We start from the raw sequence: 26,908 nt of genomic DNA, 5'->3' as shown, positions 1-26,908 counted from the left end.
GCCCCTGTTCACAAAGCCACATAGAAATGGGAGAGACCCATGGAGGATGGTCTCCCAGCAGCCCATAGCAGAGACCCAGTCATATCAAATAAAGGACAGCTGATGAAAATATTCTTGTCTTTAGAGTCCATGGCCATGAATTTAAACTCAGCTGGCAGAAATCCTCCTCTCGATCTGGATGGGGGAAATCAAGTTGGTCCTACTTAAAGTACTTTTCATTTATATTCAAAATTTGCTTGATTTGCACTTGCACTTTGAGATGGAAGTGGAGGGCTCCCTGATGCACTGCATCGGGTGTGGATTGTACCTCTGACAGAGCTTGTGTTCTCTCCTGCAGGCTTTTCAGTCCAGGGCCACATTTTCCATTTCCACCACCTCTTAGAAATGCAGAGAAGTGCTGAGACTAGAGAAAGCTGCGTTTCTCCTCCCCATTGATTCAGCTGGAAAAACACCCTCTGCAGATTCATGAACCAGACCTGCTGTTGATGATTCTGAAGCTTACACCCCTAATGAGCTCGTAAGGGCTAATACTTCTGCCACCTGCTCCTTGATTGTCTTTCCTCAGGTTTTGAATGTTCCAGGGGTTGAGTAACAGGGCTTTCTGCTACATATTTTGGGGTAGTAATTGGATATGTCTCTAGAGTTTCATAGCCATCTCCTTTTGGGAAGACTCACTTGAGTTTCTGTTTAACCTGCTGTTTGAAAGGATTCCTGTCTTCTTTCCCAGGCCTGCTTGCTGAGTCTGGGTGCTATTTTTTTTCTTTTAACTTCCCCTGTTCCTTTGCTTTCTGATGTAGATTTTCTTTTTCCCTAAGATACTATTCTAGATTCTGTCGTGTGGGGCTCATCATTGTGAAAGATATGGAATCAGTGAGTCTTCTGTTTTCTAAAGTATCCATTGTTCATACGCGTCTTGACCACCGCCACCTCTGAGTTGGCTAATTCCAGCCAGGAAATTTTCTCCCACCTGACCAACATCAAGTTCTGGCCTATTATCATCCTGCCTGGCTCCCCTTGGTATGTTTCATGTTTGCTTCCTTTCATGTTGTAATCTCATACATTTCTCAGGCCACTTCCATCAGGCCAACAAAAATAACTGTGTCCCTTTAAAATTGACCCAGGAACTTTTTAAAATCTCCTCCTGGGCTTCTTCACCCTTCACCTTTAAATCTGTCCAAACTTTCTGATCCCTCTCGATAGAGCTATCCCAAATCCTCTTACTCAAGCTCTGCAGTTTTTAAATCACCTCTGATTGTCTTCTGGGCCTGAGATGTGCCTAGGAGCATCATTGCATTCTGTTCCCCGTGGTTTTGCCTCTTTTTCTCAGGTTTTCTTTAGATTTTTCAGGATTTAAGTTTCTTCAGGTTTTCTCAGGATTTTAGTCCCCAGTCACGCCCTCCAATCTACTAAAAACTAAAGTGTCTCCCCACTCGTGTTACGCCCACTTTAATTGTGGTCAGGAACTGGCCTCCCAGACCTCACAATTCCTTTTGCGGGGGGGGGGGGTTCTGTTCAAACTGGGTTGCGTTTTAGCTTTCTCTGATCCCAGCTTAGAATTCAGTTTTCTCAAGTTGGATCCATTACCACATATTCGTCTGCTTATTGGTTTCCAGGATTTTGTTGCTGTTGTCTTCTGTTCTCTTTGACATAATCTCTTTGGGATTATGTCTTTCATTTTAAAATCTCTGTCATTTGAGTGTAGTTTCAAATGAGGGGAAAAAGAGAAATCTGCCCTCTTTAATCAGAAAACTATCACTTAGGGATGCCTGGGTGGCTCAGTCTGTTAAGCATCTGCCTTCAGCTCAGGTGCTGAGGATAGAGTCCCGTAACGGGCTCTTCCCTCAGGGGGGACCCTGCTTCTCCCTCTGCTTGCCGCTCCCCCTGCTCGTGCTCTCTGTCTAACAAATAAATAATCTTAAAAAAAACAACTATCACTTAATTCTTAAATCAAACTCCATCTTTCAGATGAGGACATTGAGGCTCAAGGAGGATGACTAATGTGCCTAAATTGCTAATAAACCAGGATTTGTATCCAGGCAGCTGGATTCTTAACCATTCTGCTCTACCATCTCACTATAAAACCAGAAGCTAAAGATTCTTCAGTAAGAGAGAATCTCATAGGCTACAAGTATAGAAAACTGTACAAACAGAAAGCCTCTAACTTGGAAATTGGCAAATTATATTAGATTCCATTAATATAATGGCATTGTTGTATAACACAGGAATTGGAAATTGCTGATGAATAATAGATTATACCAGCTGAACCAAAGGCTTTCCAGGAGAACTTTTTGCACACTTCGTTTTAGAACAACTAAAATGACATCATTTCCAGAACAGTTTGATTTGTTCTGTGCATCTAAAAAAATAAAAATACAGCAAAGGGGCTCTTTAGAGTGTCGGCATTTTCAGACAATGGAAGACTGAAGAGAGGTGCACTGTAATCAAAAATTGCACTTTGTATGTTGTTACTCCCTGTTCCTTGAGTTCCAAACCACCTCATACCATGGCAGACTGTTTTCTGTTGCAAGAGGAAAAGGTTCTGTTTAAATTCAGAACCCCGTGCAAACACTTTCTGGGGGTTCTGAAATCAGATGTGCTTCTCCTTGAGCTCGACAGTGTACTGTTTGCACCTCTTCAAGATGTCTCTAGGTCCATTCTGATTGGTTTTAGTTACGAGCTCTCGGTGGTAATGTAACACACACCATCTTTCGTGTAAGATTTCCTTGGTATAAGAAATGGTATTGGTATTTTATAGATCATAGAAACCAAATGTCATCTCGTTCTTTGGCACATTCAAGATTAAAAAAAGAAGGTTATTCCTTAAGGCTGTGATTCTCTTCTAAACCGCCTCTCTCAGATTCTGAAAATAAAGAAGAGTTGGCTGCAGTTGGGCTCGCATCACAAGAACATAGATTTGACACAGTGTGTGTTCGCTCTTGTAAAACTACACCACTCATCCTGCACGCTCGTTCTCTGCACACGTGATCTAGCCTAGCTCTCGGATATATGTTATAAACAAAAAGGTGTTACTTCAGGGTCTCCATTTATTTCCTCATCTGTCAATGGAGAGAATATTTTTTACTTGGGACCCATGTTTCCTAGGAACATTAAATGGGAAAAATGTCAGGAATACGAACTATACAGTATGGTACGGTATTGATCATCCAAAGTGTTAACTTAATTAAAAAGCATCTCAGAATGGAGGGAGGGAAAATCCTCATGACGCATGAAGCTAGAAATCAGGAGACTGAGGAGTCTCAGCCTTGCCTGTAATGAGTTGAAAAGCCTTGAGCAGGTCACTTTCCTTTGGGTTACTCGTATTAGGGCTTATGTCATCTCCAAAATTCCTCCGATTGCATGAAAAACTGGGACCACGCTGAAAAAAACAGAGGAAAAATGCAAGAAGGAAACTTCTTAAGTTCAGAAACAGTGGGCCGGGATTGTTTTCTTCCCTTGACATGAGCTCCTTGGACATGCTTTCTGATGGTCTGGGCCGTGGCCACTGTGGAGTAATCCACCCACTGACTGGGCACCGAGGAGGTAATGACCTACAAGCTGAGAAATACTCTTCTCCGTAGCCTGATAACCTGGGTCAGGTGGTATGAGAGAAAGAACCAGGAACTTAACTCAGTCTCCAGTAATTGCTGTTTACAGTCCAGAGACAGGTTCTTTCCATAAAGCTTTAAAATTAAGCAAAGGGGAGGCCCTGAGGCTTCTCTCTGGATTATTCCTATTTGCATGTCGCCTCCTGTGCCTCAGATCTCTGGCAGGTCTCCAAGAGGGTTCTTTTGCACTGGGTGTGAATTAAATGTTACAATTTGGGGTTGGGAAAGACATCCCTCTTGAGAATCTCTAAAATCATCCTCAGGATTCCATTCTTGCCTTTACTTCATAATTTAAACCTGGAGACCTGCCAATCCCCGACATTGTAATAGGGATTCACCAAATTTATCTTTGTTTTATGTATCGGGATTCATTTGCTTTCCCACGGCCCCTTCCTCAACTTGCCTGCATCTCCTCATTTCTCATGTTTTTTTTCCTCTTTCTCATCCGGGGAGATACTTGAACTCGAGGGGGAAGGGAGAATTTTGCAAATCTCCTATGTTACATACAAGATTTACATATAGGGGCACCTGGCTGGCTCAGTCTGTGGAGCATGCCACTCTTGATCTCGGGGTCATGAGTTTGAGCCCCATGTTGGGTGTGGAGCCTACTTTTAATATATTAAAAAAAAGATTTTAAAAATTTACATATAAACAATTACATCTTAGAAGGAGGTGGGGTTTATCTGGGAGATTATGCATTTTCATATACTGAATTTGATATACAGTGTATAATTTTTATTATCAGTGAACATTCAGGATTTGGGGTGGTTTTTTTTTTTACATTGTAATTATGTGACTTTTTGATGACCATGAAGTGTTCAAGGATATCTTCTATATCTTTTTAAATTCATGTTTCTTCACATGAATCCTACCTGTTTTAATTAATGACTTCTTCCCTTCAAAAGCTTCTTCCCTTCAAAATATGACTTCTTCCCTTCAAAAGCTCAAGGGAAAATAAAATTTCAAATGGGAAAACTCATTGTTTGATGTATCTTTTAAGTTTTGTACATGTAAATTTACTTCCCCAATTTTTCATATACACTCTCAAGCATGTAAGTCTCCTTTTCTTCTCTAATAAAGGTAGTATTTTGTTGGTGCTGTTTTTAGCATTTTTGGCTTCTCTCAGATAGAGGACCCTACAGACAGACCCTTGAGACCTTTCTTTCTGCATCACCCCTTGGGGTCTGGTAGCATAGGCATACAACCTACAGATGTGTGGGCTTTCTGGGGCTACCTGCACGTGTCCTGAGCAGTGCTAATCAGGAGTATAGCACACAGACAGTGTGGTTGACCCAAGGGGTGTAGTTATTTGGCTGCCAAAAAATTATTGTTTTACTGTATTTCAGAATTGAGTTTAAATTTCTGGTTTAGTATTTCTTGCAACTTGCGCCATAGGAAAAAGCACTAGCTCACAAGCCAAGAGACCTGGGCTATCGTTGTGGCTTTGTGACCGACCCCCTGGGTGTCCTTGACCAACAAGTTTCCTCCAGAAATGAAGTGGCCCCTGGGGCTATTTCCACTTTGAAACCTGCCGTTTCTGTGCCGTGCAGGGGCTGCATGCTGAGGAGAAACTTGCCAGCGTAAGGCTGTGTGGTTCCGGGTTACCGGAGGGGCTGTGCTTTGATCCCGGCAAGCTTTTCTTCTCACGTGATACCTGTATTGCTGTTCTTCAAGCCTTGAGATAACTTCTGGGAGGAGATCTCATCAATGATTGCAAGCCTGCCTCTCCCATCAGCTCAGTGTTCTCTGCATTTCAGATGCCTGCATCAGATGAGCCCCAAGATTCTGGTGGCCCCGAGGAATCCAAGGGAAACCTGGAAAGTCCCAAACAGGGCAGCAGTAAAATGAAGCTCAAGAGTCGGCTTTCAGGTGAGTGGAACTCTTTGCCTGATGTGGCCTGTCTGAAAGTGAGCTTCTAGCCTCAGGAGTGGAAAGATAAAGTCATTAATGGAATGAGCTCTTTTTTTCCCTTACAGCCTCAAAATTATTTTTCCTTTAGATAGTGCATGCCCCAAGCATAAAACTGCATTCAGCCCGGCTTCCCCGGGTGAATATTTTTGAGTCATAATGAAGTGAATGTCAACATCTCCCCGTTTGTCTCTGCTCAAATCTAAATTTCCTGTGTGTATATGGTTCATTTACTTCCGCAGAACTTTAGGTGACCCCTGCCCTGTGGCATATTCCTAGTGGCCTATCTTCCTGGCAAATGCCCCTCTCCCCCAAGCCCTTGGTCCACCGGAACCAGGGGCAAAGAGCTATTTATTTGATATTAAATCTGCATCTCAACGAAGCAGGCTGGAAAAATGGGATGGGAGTTGCAGCTCTGGGAACAAAGAGAGTTCACATTTCCTGGGCATAACCTCATAGCAGCGGTCTTGTGTCCTAAGTTAGAAAGTTCTTGCTGAAAGCAGAGGCCACGTGCAGGAACCCGTCATGATCCATGGGTTCTAGGCACTAACTCCCTGATGGGCTCTTTTCCCTATTAAAAAACAAACAAACAAACCCTGAACGTTATATTTCATGGCTGCGTTGGTATGAAGATATAAGCTGGATTCTTTATTATCTCTTCATTACTATGATGTTTATACTGAAAACGTTCTTGTGGGCCCTCCGCATGGTGTCTGCGGGCCTGATGGAGAAGCCAGCCCTGGCTGCCCACCCATGAAAGGCGTCTCCTGTGACCTTGGGCCGGTTACTTCAAGCCCCTGAACTTCCACTCCCTCACCTGAATAAAGGAGATAATAATCCTGGCTTTGAAAGGGTGAGCAGATTAAAAAACAAACACACAAAACACATGCAAGTGGCCAGCCAAAGCATGGTGTATTAACATCTAAAACCTGTCAGTCTCCTCTAATGCACAAATGCATGCGGAAGGGTGGTGTCTGTGCCTGCCGACCAGGACCACCGCCCCCTCACCCACCCCCGACACTGCTCCCCACCCTGGTCCTCTACTGAGCTGTTCTCAGGGAAAGTGACTGGTACATAAAATACATCTGTTTCTTTTAACAAATCTGAATAATAAAGTGAATTAGTGTATTTGTAACTCATAATAGTTAGGCAGTGTATATCTGAACTTGGGTCTGTGACAAAACAGTGATATGGTCAGAGGCTGATAAGTTGGAGGGGAAACATCGTGCTGAAGGTCCCCATGTGGAGAGACTGGCCAGCTCCCCTGCAGCCCCAAGGAACAACAGAGAGAAAGACATTCAATTCCTGTGTGTGTTTGGGGCCTAGGAGTCACAGGGGCATAGGGGATGGAGATCTAAGGTCAGCTGTCTCGGCAGAGTTAATCAACACCTTATAAACAGTTCCCAGGAGGGCCACAGAGCTCTGGGGAGGCATCAGGGACCTTTGAAACCTGTGCAGTCACATCCCTCATTTTATGGATGAGACCAGAGAAGTGAAGGGAATCCCAAAGGTCACTCACTCAGTGCCAGCAAAAAGCTCTGCCTCCCAGATCATTCTTCTTACCTACTCCTTGGCTTCCTGAGAATCTTGATGAGAATCCTACCCCCCAGTCTGGGGCTTTGTAGATACAGATGTGGGGAGGGGGATTATGGCTGGGGACCTTTCAAATCGTAATTCTCTAACGCTGTTTCTACTATTAATTTGGAACAAGCAGCACATTCAGCTGAGTAGCAAACCCACAGCTGGCTACTGTTTGTCACAAATGGATGTCACCCTCTCTTCCCGTCCTTCCCAGACACCCAGGGGCCATAATAAGCAAATTTGTATAACAGGCATGAAGTCGGGTGGGACTGTGTTCAGTTCTCAGCTCTGCCATGACAGCCTGTGTGACCCGAGACAAGTACTTGACTTCTCTGGGTCTCTGTTCCTTCAGGTGTAGAGGGAGGATTATAATGTACATTTATTCTGTAAATCAGCACACCGTCTCCATTGCAAGGTGGAGTTGAGAGAAGGAACATGGCGCTGCCCCTGCAGAATACGGCAGTGATACACCCCACCGCCACCGCCATTAACATCACGGTCATCACCGTCATTTGCAACCTTACTATCATTGTCGTCTCCTCTTTCCCTCTCAAGAGGGGAAGATGCTTGAATAGGTTCAGACAAGAATAGCCTTGAGAACTTTAGGCTGTGACAAGGCACGCATGAGAGGTAGGAAGATGGAAGTCTCTCTGGGTCGTGGTACTCCGGGGAGGAATTCAGAGGACACAAGGTAAAGGAGGGCCAGGACCTTGGCAAGATTTGACAGAACCCAAGAGGAAGCAACAGTGGTCTAGACGAGGGAGAAAACACATGAGAGATGTTTAGGGGCAATGGGGGAAAATGGGTTAGAGAAGTTTTTGGCAACTGTTCTTCCTCCTCAGCTTCCTGAAAGATCCAGTAATCCAACAGGAACCATGATTGAATCCAGCCGAGCTTGTCAGGGAGATTAGGGGTAAGGAGCCCCTCGGGGTGGGAGACAATGGTGCCAGCAAAGTGAGGTAAAATGTCAAGCGATATTTATGGGCTCCCCAGTTTTGGAAAGGATGTGGAAGGAGGACAGATCCTCTCCTTTGAGAATCAGCAGGCCAGAGCCACGAATTCACAAATTCACGTAGCAGGGCAGTGGGAGATAAGGCTGGAAAAGTAATTTGAGACCTGTGAGGGAGGCTTACGGAACCGGGTCCTTCCTTCAGGGCTGTGACTATGTTCAGTCTAAAGACGTTTGACAACAGGAGATTTTAATGTGCTCAACTGCTAATTTGTCCTGCAAACTTGGATATTTATTTCCTATTTTCTAAAAGTGAGTCACTCTGGTATTCACGTATCAGTATATTATCTACAGACACTACCGTATGTGGTTTCTCTTCTGTTAAGGCAAGTGCCTCCCTGTCAGCTCAAAGGCACTTTCTTCTAATAAATCTTTTTCAGATGAGTAAGCATGCCAAGATGGATTAATCTGGCCATGAATTAGTAAGTCATGAATTATTAAAGAGGTTCTGTAAAGAAGTTCCAGCCATTTCCACGAAGATTTTTGCCTAGTCTGGCTCCAGAATGACTAAAGTGATTTTATAGAACATTTTTCCTGATATTCTAACCTGAATTTTCCTTACTTCATACTGCCTTTTTTGCCAGCAGGATTCCCTTTTAATTTTGGTATTTTTGATTTATCCGTGTTAATGCCCTAGGTTTGTGATCTTTTTAAATGGAAATTTCTCTTTGATTGCAAAGGAGTTTCAGGTGTTTGAAAACCTGCATCACAAAGTTAATACGTAGCTTTTGAAACACCAAGCTTTTAGTGATGTTCATGTTAATATAATTGTACAAGCACTCTTCCAACTTTTCATCACCATTAAAGACTCAATATATTATTTTGAAAAGAGTACAGAATCATCCTGTTTTATTCCATGAAAAACTTGCTGAGAAATGTTTAGGTAAATTGAATTTTAGGTCATCAGACAAAACATAGTCTAGGAGAATTTGATATTACAAAGAATCTGTATGTGTATATAGCTACATACACACATATGTATATATACATTTATAATGTAGCATGTAAACATTGTAATGTAATTATAGCTATAGTCAATGTAATTGAGCCATTGTTTAAAGTCCCTTAAATTATCTTATTTTAAAATAGCATATAATATAAACTAGGTATTGATAAAGGTGTCTTTAAAAATTACTATAAAAATTTCCTAAGACACAAAAGTTCTAAGCATACAGGGAAAAATCGATATATCATACTGTGTTAAAATTGTTAATTTTTGCTCATCTAAAAATACCGTTAAGAGGGGCACCTGGGTGTTTCAGTCATTAAGCATCTGCCTTCGGCTCAGGTCATGATCCCAGGGTCCTGGGATCCAGCCCCATGTCGGGCTCCCTGCTCCGCGGGAAGCCTGCTTCTCCCTCTCCCACTCCCCCTGCTTGTGTTCCCTCTCTCGCTCTGTCAAATACATAAATAAAATCTTTAAAAAAAAATAATAAAAATTCCATTAAGAGTGAAAAGGCAAGTCACAGACATGGAGAAGATACTTGTAATACATAGATCCCATGAAGGACTCATATCTGAAACATATTAACCAAAAAAATTAAAACTCCTATAAATCAACAACAAAAAGACAGAAACCCAATAAAAAAAATAAGCAGAACAGGCACTTTACAACTTTATTAAAAAAAAAAAAAACCACTGTCAAATTTACAGAAGTAAAACGGCCAATGAATATTTGAAAGAAGCTCAGTCACATTGGTCATCTGTGAAATATAAATTAAAAACCACAATGAGGGCCCCTGGCTGGCTCAGTTGGTGGTGCGTGGGACTCTTGATCTCAGGATTATGAGTTCAAGCCCCACTTTGGGTGTGGAGATTACTTGAAAATAAAATCTTAAAAAAAAAGAAAAAAACCCACAGTGAAATGTCATTATATATCCATGAGAGTAGCTAAAATTTTAAAAACTGGCCCCACCAAATATGACGAGGTTGTGGGGAAACTAGGACTCACACACAGTGGTGTTACAACATTGGGAAAGGTGGATGTGTCCCCGGAGCTCAGCAACTCTGTCCTAGGTCTGTACCCCACAGACAGGATTTGTATGAGAATGTTCCATAACAGTATGTTCTAGATCAGGGGTCAGCAAACTACCACCTACAGCTATATTTGTATGGACCACAAGCTAGAAATGCTTTCTACATCTTCAGTGGGTTGTAAAAAGAAAAAAAATGTTTAGAGAATATGCAGCAGAGACCATCTGTGGCCAATAGAGCCTAAAACATTTACTATCTGGCTTTTACCCGCCCCCCCAAAAAAAGTTGTTGACCCTTGTTCTAGAACTGAAACTAGAAACAAAGCAAGTGTTCATCAGCAACAGAATGGATAGCCAAATTGTGATGTGTTTATACAATGAAATAGTACACAGAAACGGGATGAACAGACTCTTAGCAGCAACATGGGACTTTCACAAACAGATGCTAAGAATGAGGAGCCAGAGAGAAAAAAGTACATATCACATGTGTTCATTTATATGAAGTTCAAAAACAGACAAAAGTCATCTATGATGTTGGAAGTGGGATAATGGTTACCGTGGGTGAAGGGTGGTTAGTGGTGCCAAAGTGGCTTTTGGCTTCCAGAAATACTCTGTTTCTTGGTCTGAGTGTTGGTTTTTGGAACATTCACTTTGTGAAATTTCATGGAACTGTACCCTTATGACGTGTGCATATTTCTGTAAGTTTTCATTCTTTAATAAGAAAGTTTATTTAGGGGCACCCGGGTGGCTCAGTCGGTAAGCGTCTGCCTTCGGCTCAGGTCATGATCCCGGGGCCCTGGGATGGAGCCCGCCCCTGCGTGGTGGGAAGCCTGCTTGTGTTCCGTCTCTATGCATTTTCCCATATCCAGTCTGGTCCCTTCAAAGACTGGCACTTTCTTCATAATCTGGAATCAATGGCCCCAGTGCTCACCCAGATCAGGCAGAGCTTATTGGTAGAAAGCGATGAGCTCAGTGCTTTGGAGGTATTAGACACCAGGCCTCCTGGAAACTGTGTAGTGTGGCTGTAAATGCAACAAGTTCATGCCTGTGATACTCTCATAAGATTCTTTCCATCCCATATCATGCCGTGTTTTTCTCCATGTTTTTACAAGGGGGTGTACACCGGCTAGAGTCTGTTGAAGAATATAATGAGCTCATGGTGCGAAATGGGGACCCCCGGGCCAAGATGTTGGAAGTCTCCCGCGATGGCCGAAAGCACTCTCTTCCCCAGCTACTGGGCTCTACGGGAGCATCACAGGTAGTATGGTACCGCAGAGCCTTTCATTTTCTCATACTGTGCACGGTTCCCGGTTAGGGACGTAAGAGCGTGTTTCTACCCCTGGGTCTCTAGGCTTTCTTTTACTCTTTCAGAGACCAACAAGAACATCCGTGTTGTGAAGAACTGCTCACCTGTGTGGGCAGGGGTATTTGGGACTAGAGATGTAGCACAGACAGCGAGGTCTCTCCATGGAAGTTAGGAGGAAGTCAGCCTAGTATTTGAAAACAGTAGAGAAAAATAATCTTTTGTTGGATCTCGACATCTTGGTCCCCCTTCCTACTGTGTGTTTTGGAACTGAGAGCTGCTTTCACTGCCAGGAGACCATGGCGCCTCATGGTCTGTGGTCAACCACCAGTGCCCGTTTAGTGGGTGCGTCAGGTGTCACCGTAACCACTGGGTGGGTGGGTGGGTGTTGGGTCGTGTGAGGGGGGCATTGCCTGTGTGTGCCCATACTGTGTCTGGGATTTTCCCTGTTACACAGTAATGACTCACACAGGCAAGATCAGAGGGGCTGCGGATGCGGGTGAAGGAGGCAGTGATGTTAGTATTCCGGGGCCCACCCCAAGAGAGCTCGGGGCTCCATAATTCTTCACAGGGCTCTTCCTCAATTACATCAACCTCAACCCAGTGAAAAGTGGGTAGAGAGCTCCTGACCAAGTTGGAGGCAGGCTCAGTCTCTGGGGAACTTGTGGAGTGTTCTTTCAGTTCTGGCACATCAGCCCCAGGGCTCGAGAGAAACCACTGGCATCTTGCCTACAATGAAGCAGAGATGGAGGCGGAGGGTGGAGCAGCGACATCCATAAGTGCATGTAGACTCATAGATCGTAGAGATGAAAAGGACCTGGGGCAGGTCACCTGGGTCAGGTCGTTACTTTGGGTGTGTTATCACCATTTTAGAGACAGGCCAATGAGTCTCAAAGAGATTTGCCAGAGTCACTGGGAGGAACATTTTACCTAGCCAGTCAAATAAGAAGTGCCCGTGTTCCAGAGGCAGCTGCTGATGAGGTTATTCTGTGTGGAATCTACCCAAAGACAGCTTGAGTCGGGATGTGGAGAAAAAGCAGAGCAGAAAACCTGTGTGGGTCCCGGTTAAAACCCCTCCGGACCCGTGACTGGAGACGAGCCTGTGATCTTCTCAGAATAATCCAACTGGACTGGCGGAGTCAGGGGGTGGATCGGAAATCGTAGGAGAGCCACGTTGTCAGGCTGTTTTAGTTAGTGCAGAAAATGAGAGAGGGTTTCCTGGCATCACACACAGCCAAGGAGGCATCGCTCTGAGGTGATTTCTTAACTGAGAGAAACCCGACCATATTTATAGCCCAGAAATACCAATTTCTAATGAGGCTTCTAGAAAGCACAGGCTGGTGAAGGTTTTAGAGGAAACACTTTTTCCCCTTGTCCAGTCATCCTTTTCTTTTTCTTCTTTTTCTGCCAGAATTCACCCTTTTCCCTTGTTCTCTCTCTCTCCCCTACAAGGCATTGCCGAGCGTAGAGCCACCCAATACAGCTTTCCGCAATGATGGAAACAGGTTATGTGTGTACTGTCCAGTACGGTAGCCACGTGTGTCTACTTGAGCACATGCAAAGTGGATAGTGAGACTGAGGAGTGGAACTGTTATTTTAATCTTCGTTTGGGTATAGATCAGCCACAGGTGACTATATTGGACAGCAGAGGTCTAAAAAGTGCAGTGGGACCCCTGAAACTCATCAAGAGAACAAGGAAGCATGCAGGCCAGTGGTTCCCGCCGGCGCCCAAAGGGGAGATGGCAGGAGGTGCAGCTGGAGATTGGTCAGAGAGAGTTCCCTCACAAGTCTACACATGAACTCCGTATTCGAGGGTTGAAAACCCACGGGCTATGTCTGGCCGTCTCCATGATGGTTTCAGTAAAAGGGTAGTAACCTTGCCAAGCCAACATTTTTTAAATGAATCAGAGTCTGGGAGGCCAGCATAGCTGGTAGATATTTTGTAAAACTGCAAAATATAATGGTTTTAAGGTGCCAGGAATACAAAAATATCATTAGCAGACATCTCATTTCTACCTTGGCTGTAGAATATACTAATTAAGGATTAAAAACTATTTTCTGATGTCTCTTTTCTCACATTAAGCACGAAGTGATTTTTTTTTTCTTTTTTTGCGTATGCTGGAATATCTGTCTCATTTAAGAGATTGATTATTCTAAGAAGGATAGCAAGAAGATAGATTGTGGAAGTGCTTTAGCAATAGGTTTGCTGAAACTCTTGTTTATGTTATAGTGTACCCTGCTTACACACGTGTGCATGTGGGTGATGGACAGGAAAGGGGTTGAGATTTGAGCTTCTGCATGCCAGGACAGGGGGAAACGGTGGCTGACGGGAAAGTATTTTCTTTTCCAAATGTGAGGGGTTAAAACCGAAGCTGCTGCCGTTTGTCAGTGGGGTGTTTTATGTGGAATAACAGTTGTCGGGGTTTGTGGTTTGGGTTTTATAAGAAACAAGGGCTTGCTACGTTTTTGGTTAAAATGGCAAGATACTTTTTTTTTTTTTAAGATTTATTTATTAGAGAGAGAGAGAGACCGTGAGAGAGGGAACACAGCGGTGGGAGTGGGAGAGGGAGAAGCAGGCTTCCCGCGGAGCAGGGAGAGGGAGAAGCAGAACCTGATGCAGGGCTCAATCCCAGGACCCTGGGATCATGACCTGAGCCGAAGGCAGACGCTTAACAACTGAGCCACCCAAGCGCGCCATGGCAAAATACTTTCTAACCATGGTTATGAACTTGGGATGGGGGTAGGGAGCGGCTTCCAGGGAGAACCTGACCACAGGATAGCCCTCCTACGTCTCTGAGGCCTCTCGGCTTCTGGTTCCTGACTCCGTTCCAGAAAGCACAAAGTAGGATGTGTGGGGTATGGTCAAAGAAAGAGCAACCCTGGGTGCTTGCAGCCTCCACTCAGCTCTTTCTGTGGAGAGGGAAGCATGGCAGTATGTTACAGCAGGGGGATGGCTGAATCCAGTGCGATTCATTATAAACTCCTTTAGCTGCTTGACCAGAGACAGAGCGCAGAGAAATGGCTGTCTAACCCAAAAGACAATTGAATTGAGGTTTTCACAATCTGAATATATTTTGATGCCAGAGACCCCAGAAGGGTAAATGAGACTATCCCTGATCTGGCCATGCGCTGACTTTTAGGAATACCAGATTGTAAAGAAGTCCACGCGCTCCCTAAGCGCCACTCAGGTGGAATCTCCTTGGAGACTCATTCGGCCATCGGTCATCTCGATCATCGGGCTGTACAAAGAAAAAGGCAAGGTGAGCTCCTTTCTGCTCACTGTTTTGGCCCCCAGGTGAATGTTAGCATATATTTCCTAAATGGTTAACTTTGTTGTTTTTACATGAAATAAAAAATAAAAGATACAAAGAGGAGTAGATTAAGTGGCCTTTGTATAGATTTGAGTGGATTCCCTAGCATCCTTTCCTGTGGGCTGCTGAGTGAGTCACACCCTTTTGGCCTTACAACATAAGGAGTCACCAGCACCTGGGAGCTAGGGCACAGGCGAGGGTGAAGTGAATGCTCCAACATTTACTCCTATTGAAAGAAAAGCCACCCCTGTAGCTTCAGGGGATATATTCCTAGTTATCCTTTTGAATGAATTTCATAACATTGCCATTATCACAAAGAGAATAATACAAAAAAGTTGGTATTGTACAAATGTCAAAACATCCATTTCGATATTATACAAAATGGAAAGACTGACACAAAACAATAAAATAAATATGGCACCCGAATTGTATGAAATGACTCTCCTGAGCTATTAATCGATCCATGTGAAGTTGCCATTTTTGGAGATCAAAGGTTGTCAAATACTGGCAAGTTCATATGTTTCAACGTAAAACTTTCTCTCTTTAATGTAATGCGTAGCTAGCGCAATGCAAATAGATCTGAGGAAGGAAGTGGAAAAGGGAACGCAAATTTAAATTTATAGCTGGTTAGCTTAACTCTGAGCCTAGCTGGGAAGGAGGCCTCGGTTAAATAGAAACAAGAGCAGATACCCTCAGTTAAATACTGCAATGACAACCTGGACCCCCTTCTGCTTGGAGTGTAGGGCCTTGGCTTTAGCATTGCTGGAGGTCGAGACTGCATTCGAGGACAGATGGGGATTTTTGTCAAGACCATTTTCCCAAATGGATCAGCTGCAGAGGATGGAAGACTTAAAGAAGGTAGGAGAAAGCCTCTCAGTGGTTCTCAGTGGTGGTGAGCTCTGATTACATCAGAATCTGCCCCATTGCAAGATGTGAAACCAGTGGCACAGCAGCCAAGGGCCATAGTCTTGGGGGTCAAGTAAACCTGAGCTGAATCCAACACTTACTACATCATGACCTTGGACAGTTGATGTAACCTGAGCTTCACTTTCCTCAGTTTGTAAACTTGGAATATTAATACCTATCTTGAGGTGTCATTGTGGGCATTAAATGAGATGTGTGGAATGATTTGATATTTTTTATTTAGGTCTTTAAATGTCTGTCTTGTCCCCTTGGTCCTTGATCATGTTCCTTACCTTGAAAATTCCTGAGAGTTTACAGGCCATTCTTGCCTCAGGGCTGAGTACATACACACCTTTTATATTCTCCACAGCACCTGCCATTTTGCCATGCATAAACATACTAAATGAGTGCTTTTTTTCCTCCCAGCTTTATTGAGATGTAATTGATCCATAACATTGTGTAAGTTGAAGGCGTACAACATGATGGTTTGACATACACATATATTGCAAAATGAGCAGCACATTGATTTGGCTAACACCCTCATCACATCATATAATGACTATGTATGATGGGGGGAGGTGAGAACATTTAAGATCTACTCCCTTAGAAATTTTCAGCTGGACAGAACAGTATTGCTAACTATAGTCACCGTGCTGGACATTAGATCCTATTCGTGAGCCCTGATTTTTTTCCTGCCTTATTAACACATTTCCTTCATGAAATGACTAAATCACACTATTTGTAGTTACCTTCAGAAATGCTGTGACTGGTCAGTTCAATTGACTCAATTGGCTGTAGGTACTGTTATGTTCTGCTGGCTTATTTTTTTAACTGATAAGAGTCCACTGGAGGCTCTTTTTTCTAGGCAGAGCTACCCTAGGAGCCTACATGCTAATGATAAGATGTGACCAGGCTTATTTTGAGGACAGAATATTTCTCTCTTAGAGGAAGGATTAACTCCCAGGTGATATTTGTATCTAGTTTCAGAACAATGTGAAATTCTAACAGCATTTTTATAATGGATGTGCCATGTGCTCATTTGATTGAAATTCATCCTGCAATACTGGTAAAATGGGGGGAAATGGAGGAAAAAGCAGTAGTTAGTAAAGGATAATAGCACTTGAGTCTCCTAAATACTTGTTTTTTCATACGTGTTCAATTACAATAAAGGTAAATCATTGGAATGGATTTTCAACGTGTTGAATGATCTTTTAAAAATCTTGTATAAAGATTTTTAAGAGCATGAGCAATCATTTCCTATGTGGAAGCAAACCAAAAACCTCAACCTAGTTAGGTGATTATTTTTAAACAGGTCATTTCACTCCTTTTACAACTTCTGTAATTGCATTAGAGAGAAGGCACATAACAAATGCATGGGGTCCTGCTACATTTTCAAACTCATCTACTGGATTCCTTTAGTGGAATACACAGTGTGCTCCTGGGATTAGCTGTCCATGAGAGGTGAAAAGCTGTGTTCTGATGCTGATTTGCACTTTGTTATAGGTAAGGGAAGTCCCCCTTTTGTCCTGAACTGCTGTACGAAGTTCATCTGTTCTTCTCTCGGGGGCCCCTTTGTCGTGTTTTTGATGAACTGTTATTCCAAAACACAGACCATGTTACAAGAGTTTAAACCAAAAACAAACTCTTACAGGTCAACAGGATGTCCAAGCTGGAAAAATGACCTGACTCTACCTTCTTGGGCTTGAAGATGAGGATGAGTCCAGGATAGTTTGGGAGAAAGAGAGAGAGAGAGAAAATGAATGAGAGAGCAACTTGGTATTAGCCCACAATAATCTCTTAGATAGAAGCACATAGTGATTGACCAGGTTCATGACTGAGAACCTGGAACAGCATCAAGAAGACCAGGCATCTGGACTATTTCTGGAGGCAGGGCTGCCATTCTTAAACAGTATCTCAAAAGTTTTTGTCTCTGTTATTAAAACAGTTTTCTACAACCCATGATGATTCTCCAAGCTCAAAAATCTTGTCTTTCTACAAATACAGAAGTGGATTTCTCACGTGTTGTATATGTTCTTGCTTTATTGCCAGTGGCCTTAAGTTTTTAAACACTGTGTGGAAAGACTTGGGACTCATTATTGCATTTTGATCTCTAAACGTAGGACTCCTGTTAATCAAACTTGGCAATGGCTGAAGAATAAGGTCTTGATACGTCCCCTAGTTGTTTTCATTAAAGATGGAGATACAGAAATACTGCGAAAGAATATGCATTGTTATTAGTTGTCCCATTTTGTGAAATTCCTGGGAGCTAAGTTAATGAAAGCACACTGGAACAATAAAAATCATTTTATAGACTTGTGAATCAGGTACCATATGCTATCCTCTTCTAAAGCACAATGTTAATGTAATTCTCCTATTTGGTCACTAGGGGATGAAATCCTTGATGTAAATGGAATACCAATAAAGGGCTTGACGTTCCAAGAAGCCATTCATACCTTTAAGGTAACAACATTCGTATTTATCTCTTTTGTCTTCTTTAGTTTTTTTCCTTTATTTCCTTCTGGTTTGGGTTTGAGATTTTTTTTTTTCCCCACCCTTCGATCTAGGAACAGTCTGAATGTTTTTGCCCTTCTGTCCTCTTGGTTTTTCAGCAAATCCGGAGTGGATTATTTGTCTTAACGGTACGCACAAAGTTACTGAGCCCAAGCCTCACGCCCTGCTCAACACCCACACACGTGAGCAGATCCAGCTCCCCAAACTTCAACACCAGTGGGGGCAGCTCAGCGGCAGGCTCTGATGAAGGCAGCTCTTCGTCCCTGGGTCGGAAGGCCCCTGGGCCCAAGGACAGGGTTGTCATGGAAGTAACACTCAACAAAGGTGATACCAGCTCTTCCTCACTTTCACTGCATTCTCTCGAGTAACAATTTGTAATCTGTTCTTAGGATAACCTTTTATATTTTTTCTATAAATTGTTCCTTTGGAACAATCCGCTGCCAACAATGTATGGTAGTTCTCTAAATGGACAGTGGGATCAAAAGTAGAGATTTTAGTCATTTTACTAAAGTGAAAAGAAGTTAGCACTAGCACAAAAAGTCTTTTAAGCTCTCCCCAGATGAATCACTGTGTCAGAAACGCATGTTAAAAAAAAAAAGAAAGAAAGAAAAATCACAGACTGGCTTAATTCTAGGGCTAATATAAAATTTTAAAGAACAGGGCGCCTGGGTGGCTCAGTCGGTTAAGCATCTGCCTTTGGCTCAGGTCATGATTCCAGGGTCCTGGGATCGAGTCCCACATCGGCTCCCTGCTCAGTGGGGGCGACTGCTTCTCTTTCTCCCACTGCCCCTCCCCCTACTCATGCACTCATTCTTTCTCTCAAATAAATAAAAAATATTTTAAAAATTTTTTAAAACCAAAGATTATAGTTAATACAGTCAACATGGGGCACCTGGGTGGCTCAGTCATTGAGCGTCTGCCTTTGGCTCAGGTCATGATCCCAGGGTCCTGGGATCGAGCCCCGCATCAGGCTCCCTGCTCGGCGGGAAGCCTGCTTCTCCCTCTCCCACTCCCCCTGCTATGTTCCGTCTCTCACTGTCTCTGTCAAACAAATAAATAAAATATTAAAAAAAAAATACAGGGGCGCCTGGGTGGCTCAGTCGGTTAAGCGACTGCCTTCGGCTCAGGTCATGATCCCGGAGTCCCGGGATCGAGTCCCACATCGGGCTCCCTGCTCGGCGGGGAGTCTGCTTCTCCCTCTGACCCTTCCCCCTCTCATGTGCTCATTCTCTCTCTCATTCTCGCTCTCTCAAGTAAATAAATAAATAAAATCTTTAAAAAAAAAAATACAGTCAACAACTAAAAGTTGTGGGTCTTCACCAAATCTTACTGCTTTTCGTCTTTCTTTCCTTTTTCTCTACCCCTACTACAGAAATATGATGAGCAGTTAAATAACCAAGAGATTAATTGCTAAAAAAGGCAAGTGAAAGAAAACTTAAAGCTGTGTATCCAGAATAAAAAATATCGGGGCCCCTGGCTGGCCCAGTCAGTGGAGCACATGACTCTTGATCTCAGGGTTGTGAGTTGCAGCCCCACATTGAGTGCAGAGATTACTTATTCTTAAAAAAAAAAAAAAAGATATACATACATATATATATAATTACTTTGACTCTGCCTATTTCCAGAAACAGACTTGAGGAGGCTCTTTAGACTAAGCAGAGAGCGGACCACTGAATAATTCACAGCCCATAGTTAGCCTAGTCTGCTGTGAACTCATTTCATTTACAGAATATGATGATGTTGACAAAGGAAAGCAGGATTTCCATTCTGAGTCTGGTCACAAATAAATGGTTATTGGTCTGAATATACATTAATGCAGCTTCAGATCACTTATACTTTTTTTTTTTTAATTTTATTTTCTTTGACTGATGCCTCTCACAGAGCCAAGAGTTGGATTAGGCATCGGTGCCTGCTGCCTGGCTCTGGAGAACAGCCCTCCAGGGATCTACATCCACAGCCTGGCCCCAGGCTCAGTGGCCAAGATGGAGAGCAATCTGAGGTTTGTTGTAAACCCGATCATATAGGCTTCTCGCGCGTTCATGAATGAATGAATGAATGAATGAATATGTAAGGTATCCTGCCCCTATTACATCCTTGTGTGAAATCCTAAACTTTTGTATTATTGGCAGTAATGTAGCCCAGGTTACAATTAATAGCATTCCCTGAAAGGGGAAAAGCTAATCTAATTGAAATTGGGTTGAAGTAGAGAACTCTGCATCTTGGCTTGCCTACTTTGATCTATTTGGACTCAGAAGCTCAGTTTCAGAAACTTGACAAAATACAATTCTGTACAGGTATCTATGATTATCTAAGTATTTTCTTTCATGTTTATATTCATTTATGTAAAATTCATATGTGATGCTAGGAACTGCTCCTAACAGCTCATAATCGCTGGATACCAAAGAGTCCTGAAAGCCTGCCCTTCACCAGGAGGCCTTTATGATTAAGTATGATCTCTTGAGTCTTTCCTGTTGTTTCATTCCTTTTTGAGTGATGTTGTCTAGATGCTTATTGTCTGAAATCACTGTGCGTCTGATTTCTCCGTCCGGCTAGTTGATTGGTAGCATGGGTGTTCTGTTTATAAAGAGACGTCTAGATGTTCCATTCGGAGTGACTGCAATGGGCCTGTGCCCACCTAAACTTCACAAGAAGTACACACATTGCACAAAGCACCCTGTGCAAACAGTATCACCTTTCTCCCCTGTAAGCTTCCAAGTCCTTGAGCAGTTGAGGAATTGTCAAAATGATATTCCTTAAGGTTGCCATTTTGGGGCCCTGTCAATAGATTATATTATGTTTTTAGTTAATCATCAGAGTGAATTTCCATACAAAAAAAATTTTTTAGCAAATCATCCAAAGTACATTAAAGAAAATATACTTTTAGAACCCCTGGAAAAAAAATCCTTTAATGACATCCCAAGATGATGTTTCTTTCTTGAATGGTTCCATATGTCTGGAGCCTGCCAAATGAACATTCTTCAAACCCCACATAAAGAGTCTTTGTTCTTTCATAGTGAGTTCTCTGCCTATAATTTCAAGTCAAAATGGGCATCTTGTCCCCAATTTCTCATTTGTTCAAATTTGAAACGGTTTTACAAACTCTTGGGTAACCTTTGAGCTTCAGGTATTTCTTCCTCAAATTATATGACAATAATCATTTCAAGATGGTAGGAAAAAAAATGATGGTGGTCAAGGGGCTATCTTGGGATGATCAAAAGGTAGACAGACCTGAGTTCAACAGTGTGTGACATCAGGGTGAGCTCTCTGAGCCTGGGGCCTTATCTAAATAATAGGAATAATAATACCTGTTCAAAGTATTGCTATGTACAGTGCTTTGTTTATATGAATGTGTTGCTTTTTTACCCATATGCAAAGACAAAAGGATGTCATTTGCTTGTTTAAGGTATTCAGAAGAGATTTCATATTATAAACCTCTCCCAGAAGGAGGTCTTATAAAAAGCTAACTGTTACCACAGAGTATTGGTCATTTGTCCTCCCTAGCCGCGGAGATCAAATCCTGGAAGTGAACTCGGTCAACGTCCGCCATGCTGCTTTAAGCAAGGTCCATACCATCCTGAGCAAATGCCCCCCAGGACCCGTTCGCCTTGTCATCGGCCGGCACCCTAACCCAAAGGTGAAGTATTTCATATTGTTCTGAGTATGGGAAGATGGCATGGCTATTTGTCCTGAAGCAGTGAGACATGTGTTCCTATGATGATGCACGCTCTTTGGTGAGACAGTTTACCCAGCTGGGCATGGGAATCATCAGTTTGTGGTCACACGGTGACCAAGGTAACCGATACACATGGGAAACAAATCACTATCTGGACGTCTTTGTCTTCACACTCTTAGAAATTTTATTAGAAAATTTTGAGATTGTTATTGGTGACATTGTTATTGGTATAAAATGTGGTAGAAGATAAGAGTGCTCGGTTCTGAGTAAGTCCCAGCTGGTTGTTTGATCTCTGGTGAGATATTTAACCTTTTTTGGGTTTCTGCATCAAGAAAATCTGAGAGAGGTGGACTAAATGGTCCCTCTAGGCCATCCTCAACCTGAGCAGAATACTTCTGTAATTAAGGCTTAAGAGCCCACTAATTTTTTTTCAGCATCAATATCACATTGTGGAATTTGCAGATAATCATAGCCCCTGTATCCTTGGCCTTTGCTGGCATTTGGTTGTGTCTTTTCTATACTTAAGCAGTTGTTTCGAATTTTTTTAGGTTAACCAGAAGCCACTTCAGCAAATTAGATTCTACTGCGTTGAGCACTATTTTTTTGTTGTTGTTGTTTCGAGTACTTGATGTAAAAATCTTTTTAAATTAGCTTGTCTCTAATATTGCAATCAGGTTGTATTTTTACAAAATTTAACCTTTTCCTTCCAACAACTCAAAATGCTCCTTAAGAACATTAGCCCTTTTTGTGCCTGTCCTATGACCACCTCCTCTGTATCATTTATACTATTATGTCCTAAATGGGCCCAGGCTGCTCTGCTTATTGGACTTGTATGCCATTTTGAGAGTAAGAAGTCTGTGCGGAGAGACCTCGTGGGTCCTCCCATGTCTGAGATTTCTTTCGTGTGTTAATTTTATGGCATCACTTTTAGTGTCTTAGTGGGGTCTGTTGTACTGGTTCTCCACAGTGCTTGGTCGACAATTGCCATTAGACTGATTCAAAGTCAAATCCGCTACTGTTTTTTTCCCCAGATTGTCTTCTCTTGTCTACATGCATTCTCATATATGTCTTAAATAAAAACTTCTTGAATATCATTCATATAAAACCAAGTATGCTTCTTTTTCCATTTTTTCTCTTGTCACTTCCTATTTTTCCTCCTTTCTATTTTGTGGTCCTAACACTTTCCCTTACAGCCTCTTCTCGTCTTCCTGCTGTCTCCCATGGCTCTCTTGGGGTCATTTTTAACAGCATTTTGCCTCATACAGCTAGAGTGGTCTTGGCTCCTTCCTCCAGGGTCGTCCCTTGGATTCCATCACCTGCATGGCCATACCCTCTTCCCCCTTCCCCCTTCCCCCTTCCCCCTTCCCTTTTCCCTTTTCCAAAGCAGTCCAATAAGCTTGGGCTGACCTAGCACGTCCCTCAGCAACATTATAAAAAAATCAGTTCTCAGTGATTTGCAGTCATTGGCTTCAGGCATGTCTGACTTCAAAATCCATTCCAACATAGCACAGGTCACGATTTGTTTGGAGGTCTGCTTCAACTCAGCCCAAAAGCATCTGCCCAATTTGCCAATACAATCAAACATCAAAATGGCGTTTCCGTGCAAAGCATAATAATCCTGATGGACTGGTGGTCTGCGAGCCTGTTGAATACAGGTTGATTCATGTTTCTAGCCACAGTAAAATGGTCGTCATGATGGCATTGGAGATACATCCCGCAAAACCAGATTTCAGTATTTGTTTGACTAGATTTCACATTTCTTCCTAGGTAAACATGGTGTTCTTAGTTGTAACATCATACTATATTTTTCTTTTGGTCAAGATTCCACTTTATGTTTAATGTATTTTTATACCACTCACCCCAGCATTTCATGCCAATAGTACATTTTGGTACTGAATGTATGTGCTTCCTTAGTTTTCATGTTGTTCCAGTAGAAATACCACAAGGATTTTCTTTTCTTCTGTTTCTCATAATGACTGGAGCAGTGGCTGCCCAACTGGGATATTCAAACCCTCCAGGTCTAGACAAGCTAAGATTTGGACTTGCCAGAAGAAGGTCAGAGGGGTCCATTTTTAACTGGTACTGGGGCTCTCAGCATGAATAGAATTATCCAGGAAATCCTTCACTTGTTTCAAACCCCAGCCATTTTTTTCCCACTCAGAAAAGCAGTTGCAAATATTGAAAGTCTAATGTCAAGAAAAATTGGCAACCGCTGTCTAAGGTGATGTTTTTCCCTGACTCATTTATACAAAATTACTCTTTGCTTTATGAAGTATGTGTGTGTATTCACATGTATATGCCTGTGTGCATGTATGTGTATGTGTTTTATTTCCTGTGAAGCCTGCTAGGAAGTATTACAAAAACATGTGATCATGATTTACCTGTTAGGTTAAAATGTAATGCTGAATCCTGCATAGCTTTATTTACTTATGAGGACAAATTGCTATGCTTATCCAAATATTATTTATGCTAAATGTTATTTTACTACACAAAATTACCATTCTAACTTTACAGTATTCTTACCTTTAAAAAAGAAATTCTATGCAAGTTATGTAATTGTCTTTTAAAATATCTCATAATTCAGCGTATGTCAGGCTTTAAAAAATTCTTTTCCATGAATAATGACAGTTATGGATAACAACTGATGGTGGAAAAAAATCCATGAATCTACCATGATACCAGTAAATATAGAAAGAAAAGAAGAGTTATGAAATGACTGTTTTGAAAAGTTCATTGTAAAAATTGATCCAAGTAAAAATCATCAATGATGCTAAAACTATTGAGTAAAAATATACTGGGGAGCAGGATATTGATGTTGTCTCAAGCTGTCTCCTCATAGATCACTCACTGATGACCCCCCCCCAAAAAAAATCCAGTGGAGAAATCTGATGAACTCCATCCTAACCACATGGTCAAAGTTGTCACCAGCCGTGAAACATGAAACACTGACCCTGAGTGCCTCTCTAAAGCATGAGGAGGAAACAGTTTTTGTAGTTTTTCTGCCCAAAAAAAATGCATAACCTAAATCTTAGCATGAAGAAACTATCACACAAATCCTAATTGGGGGTTTGATTGGCCTGGGTTTCTTCCAAAATATCAATATTGTGACAAAGAAAGGCTCAGCAATGTTCTGGATTAAAGGAGTCTAAAAAGACATGACAATTAGACCCTGAATTGAATTCTGGATTGCCAAAAATGAAATTTCTATGAAGCATTACTATGCAAAGGTGTTGGCTGGTGACCATCTACTAAGATCCACAAGGTAAGGAGCTCGCACCAGAATGCAAGTCAGTTACCTCATGATGTACACCACTCAGTTCAGTGCACACAACAGTCCCCAGGAGGACACTGTTGGTGAAAGAAACTGAGTGTTGATAAGCGTTCTGGAGGGAAGACCTATCTCCTCGCAAGCTGGCATCAAATTTCCTATGAACTACTTCTGTCTACAGACACACTTGGAATAGTGTTTCTGAAGGATAGTATTAGGACAGTTAGCTAAATTGGAATATGAAATGTAAATTAGACAGTCGTTTGTGTCAATGTTAAGTTTCCTAGAATGATAAAAAAAAAAGTTTCCTAGAATGATAATAGTACCAGGGTTATTGAAGAGAATGTCCTTGTTTTGAGGAGATACATGCTAAAATATTTCTGGGTGAATGTTCATGATGTCTGCAACTAACTTCCAAGTGGTTTAGTAAAAAGTGAAGCAGTGTGTGTGTGTGTGTGTGTGTGTGTGTGTGTGTGTGTGTTGTGTGTTAAGAAAGAGCATGAGTGGGGAGCCTGGATGGCTGTCAGTCAGTTAAGCCTCCGACTCCTGGTTTCGGCTCGGGTCATGATCTCGCGGTTGTGGGATCGATCCCTGCATTGGGCTCCATGCTCAGATTCTCTCTCCCTCGCTCTCTGCTTTTCCCCCTGCTCATGTGGTTTCTCTCTCCCTCCCTCCCTCCCTCCCTCTCTCTCTCTGTCAAATAAATAAATACATACATACATAAATAAGATCTTAAAAAAAGAGCATGAGTGTAAATATGGCAGAATATTTAAAAACAACAACAGTGAAGAGTATACTCCTCTTGTGCTACTTTTACAAGCTTTATGTAGGTTTGCAATTGTTTAAATAAAATCTAGGAAGAAAAGAAATAGAAGTGAGTGTTCTAGAGAGAGGCAGGTATCAGCCGTGTGGTTGGTAACTATAGCACCTGGGCGCGTTAATGACTTTGGGAACCATTCGAAGGTCTTGTTTTGAACATACTGTTGGAAGCGATCAGCTAACCCAGCTGTCCTTATATGCCCTGAGTTATTGCTTCCAAGGACAGTCATAATCTTTGGCGCTGTGATGTCCCTCTTTATCTGCACTCAACCTCTGACCCAGGTCCTAGCTACTTTTATTGGGGGAAAATAAAGAAAGAAAACCATCTCATTTGTGCTTTCTGCTGAAAATCAGGTTTCCGAGCAGGAAATGGACGCGGTGATCGCACGCAGCACTTATCAGGAGAGCAAAGAGGCCAGCTCAGGTACTATAATTGCACGTCTTCGTCCAGCATTGAGTAGAGCTTTCCAGGAAGCTCCCCCAGGGGGCCCTGCCCCATGCCGTGATATTAGAGTCTTCGTCATTATCAGGTTTGGCAGAAGTCATTGTCAAAGAGATCCCGTGCTTGTTCCTAGCTGCTACTTTTGATTTCTGCTGTTATTTAATGTGCTTTATTAAAGCACATACACTATGAGATAATTTACAAACATGAGTTAACAGCATTTCATTTGTTTATGTACAATTCATCTGAAATGGCCTAGGTAGAAAGTAATACCAAAATATCAGTTGTTTGGTAGACACAGTGTGTTCTCCGTTCCAAAGCCTGGGGTTTCTTTACATGAACTAAAGGTTTCCACCCAGTATGGCAGCCTTACTTCAATAATAAGTAGATTTTTTTTTAAGTTTCAACTGAAAAAGAGTAATAGTAGAAGCTCCCCAAATCATGATTTCCCCCTTTTCTTAAGTGGGAAAGTTCAGGCAGCGAAGGATTGAGATAGTAAGAATTTCCTATGAATTTCAAATTGGAAACATTGCATCAAGTTTTAAAAGTAATGTTTCCAGTAGAATGGAAATCCAAAGGGACTCTGCAAACATGTCTCAACT

General features: G+C 42.3%; 1 protein-coding gene across 2 annotated transcripts in view; it reads left to right on the top strand.

The window, feature by feature from the left end:
* The window catches only part of PDZD2 (PDZ domain containing 2), a 212,534-nt gene that overhangs the window by 162,086 nt on the left and 23,540 nt on the right, over positions 1–26,908 (top strand). For both annotated transcript variants that reach the window (XM_088023529.1, XM_028098107.2), the window contains exons 6-14: positions 5,363–5,474; positions 11,189–11,334; positions 14,520–14,639; positions 15,434–15,548; positions 17,980–18,053; positions 18,203–18,428; positions 19,986–20,103; positions 21,606–21,738; positions 26,219–26,321. In XM_088023529.1, the coding sequence (XP_087879655.1) occupies positions 5,363–5,474; positions 11,189–11,334; positions 14,520–14,639; positions 15,434–15,548; positions 17,980–18,053; positions 18,203–18,428; positions 19,986–20,103; positions 21,606–21,738; positions 26,219–26,321 (1,147 nt within the window). The remainder of the gene's footprint in view (positions 1–5,362; positions 5,475–11,188; positions 11,335–14,519; positions 14,640–15,433; positions 15,549–17,979; positions 18,054–18,202; positions 18,429–19,985; positions 20,104–21,605; positions 21,739–26,218; positions 26,322–26,908) is intronic.

Source organism: Eumetopias jubatus, unplaced genomic scaffold (assembly GCF_037043125.1).
Source record: "Eumetopias jubatus isolate StellerSeaLion01/CBP00866 unplaced genomic scaffold, mEumJub1_p1.0 scaffold_5, whole genome shotgun sequence".
NCBI lineage: Eukaryota > Metazoa > Chordata > Mammalia > Carnivora > Otariidae > Eumetopias > Eumetopias jubatus.
The sequence above is the reverse complement of the archived record's forward strand: the minus strand, read 5'-3'. Positions and strand labels throughout refer to the sequence as shown.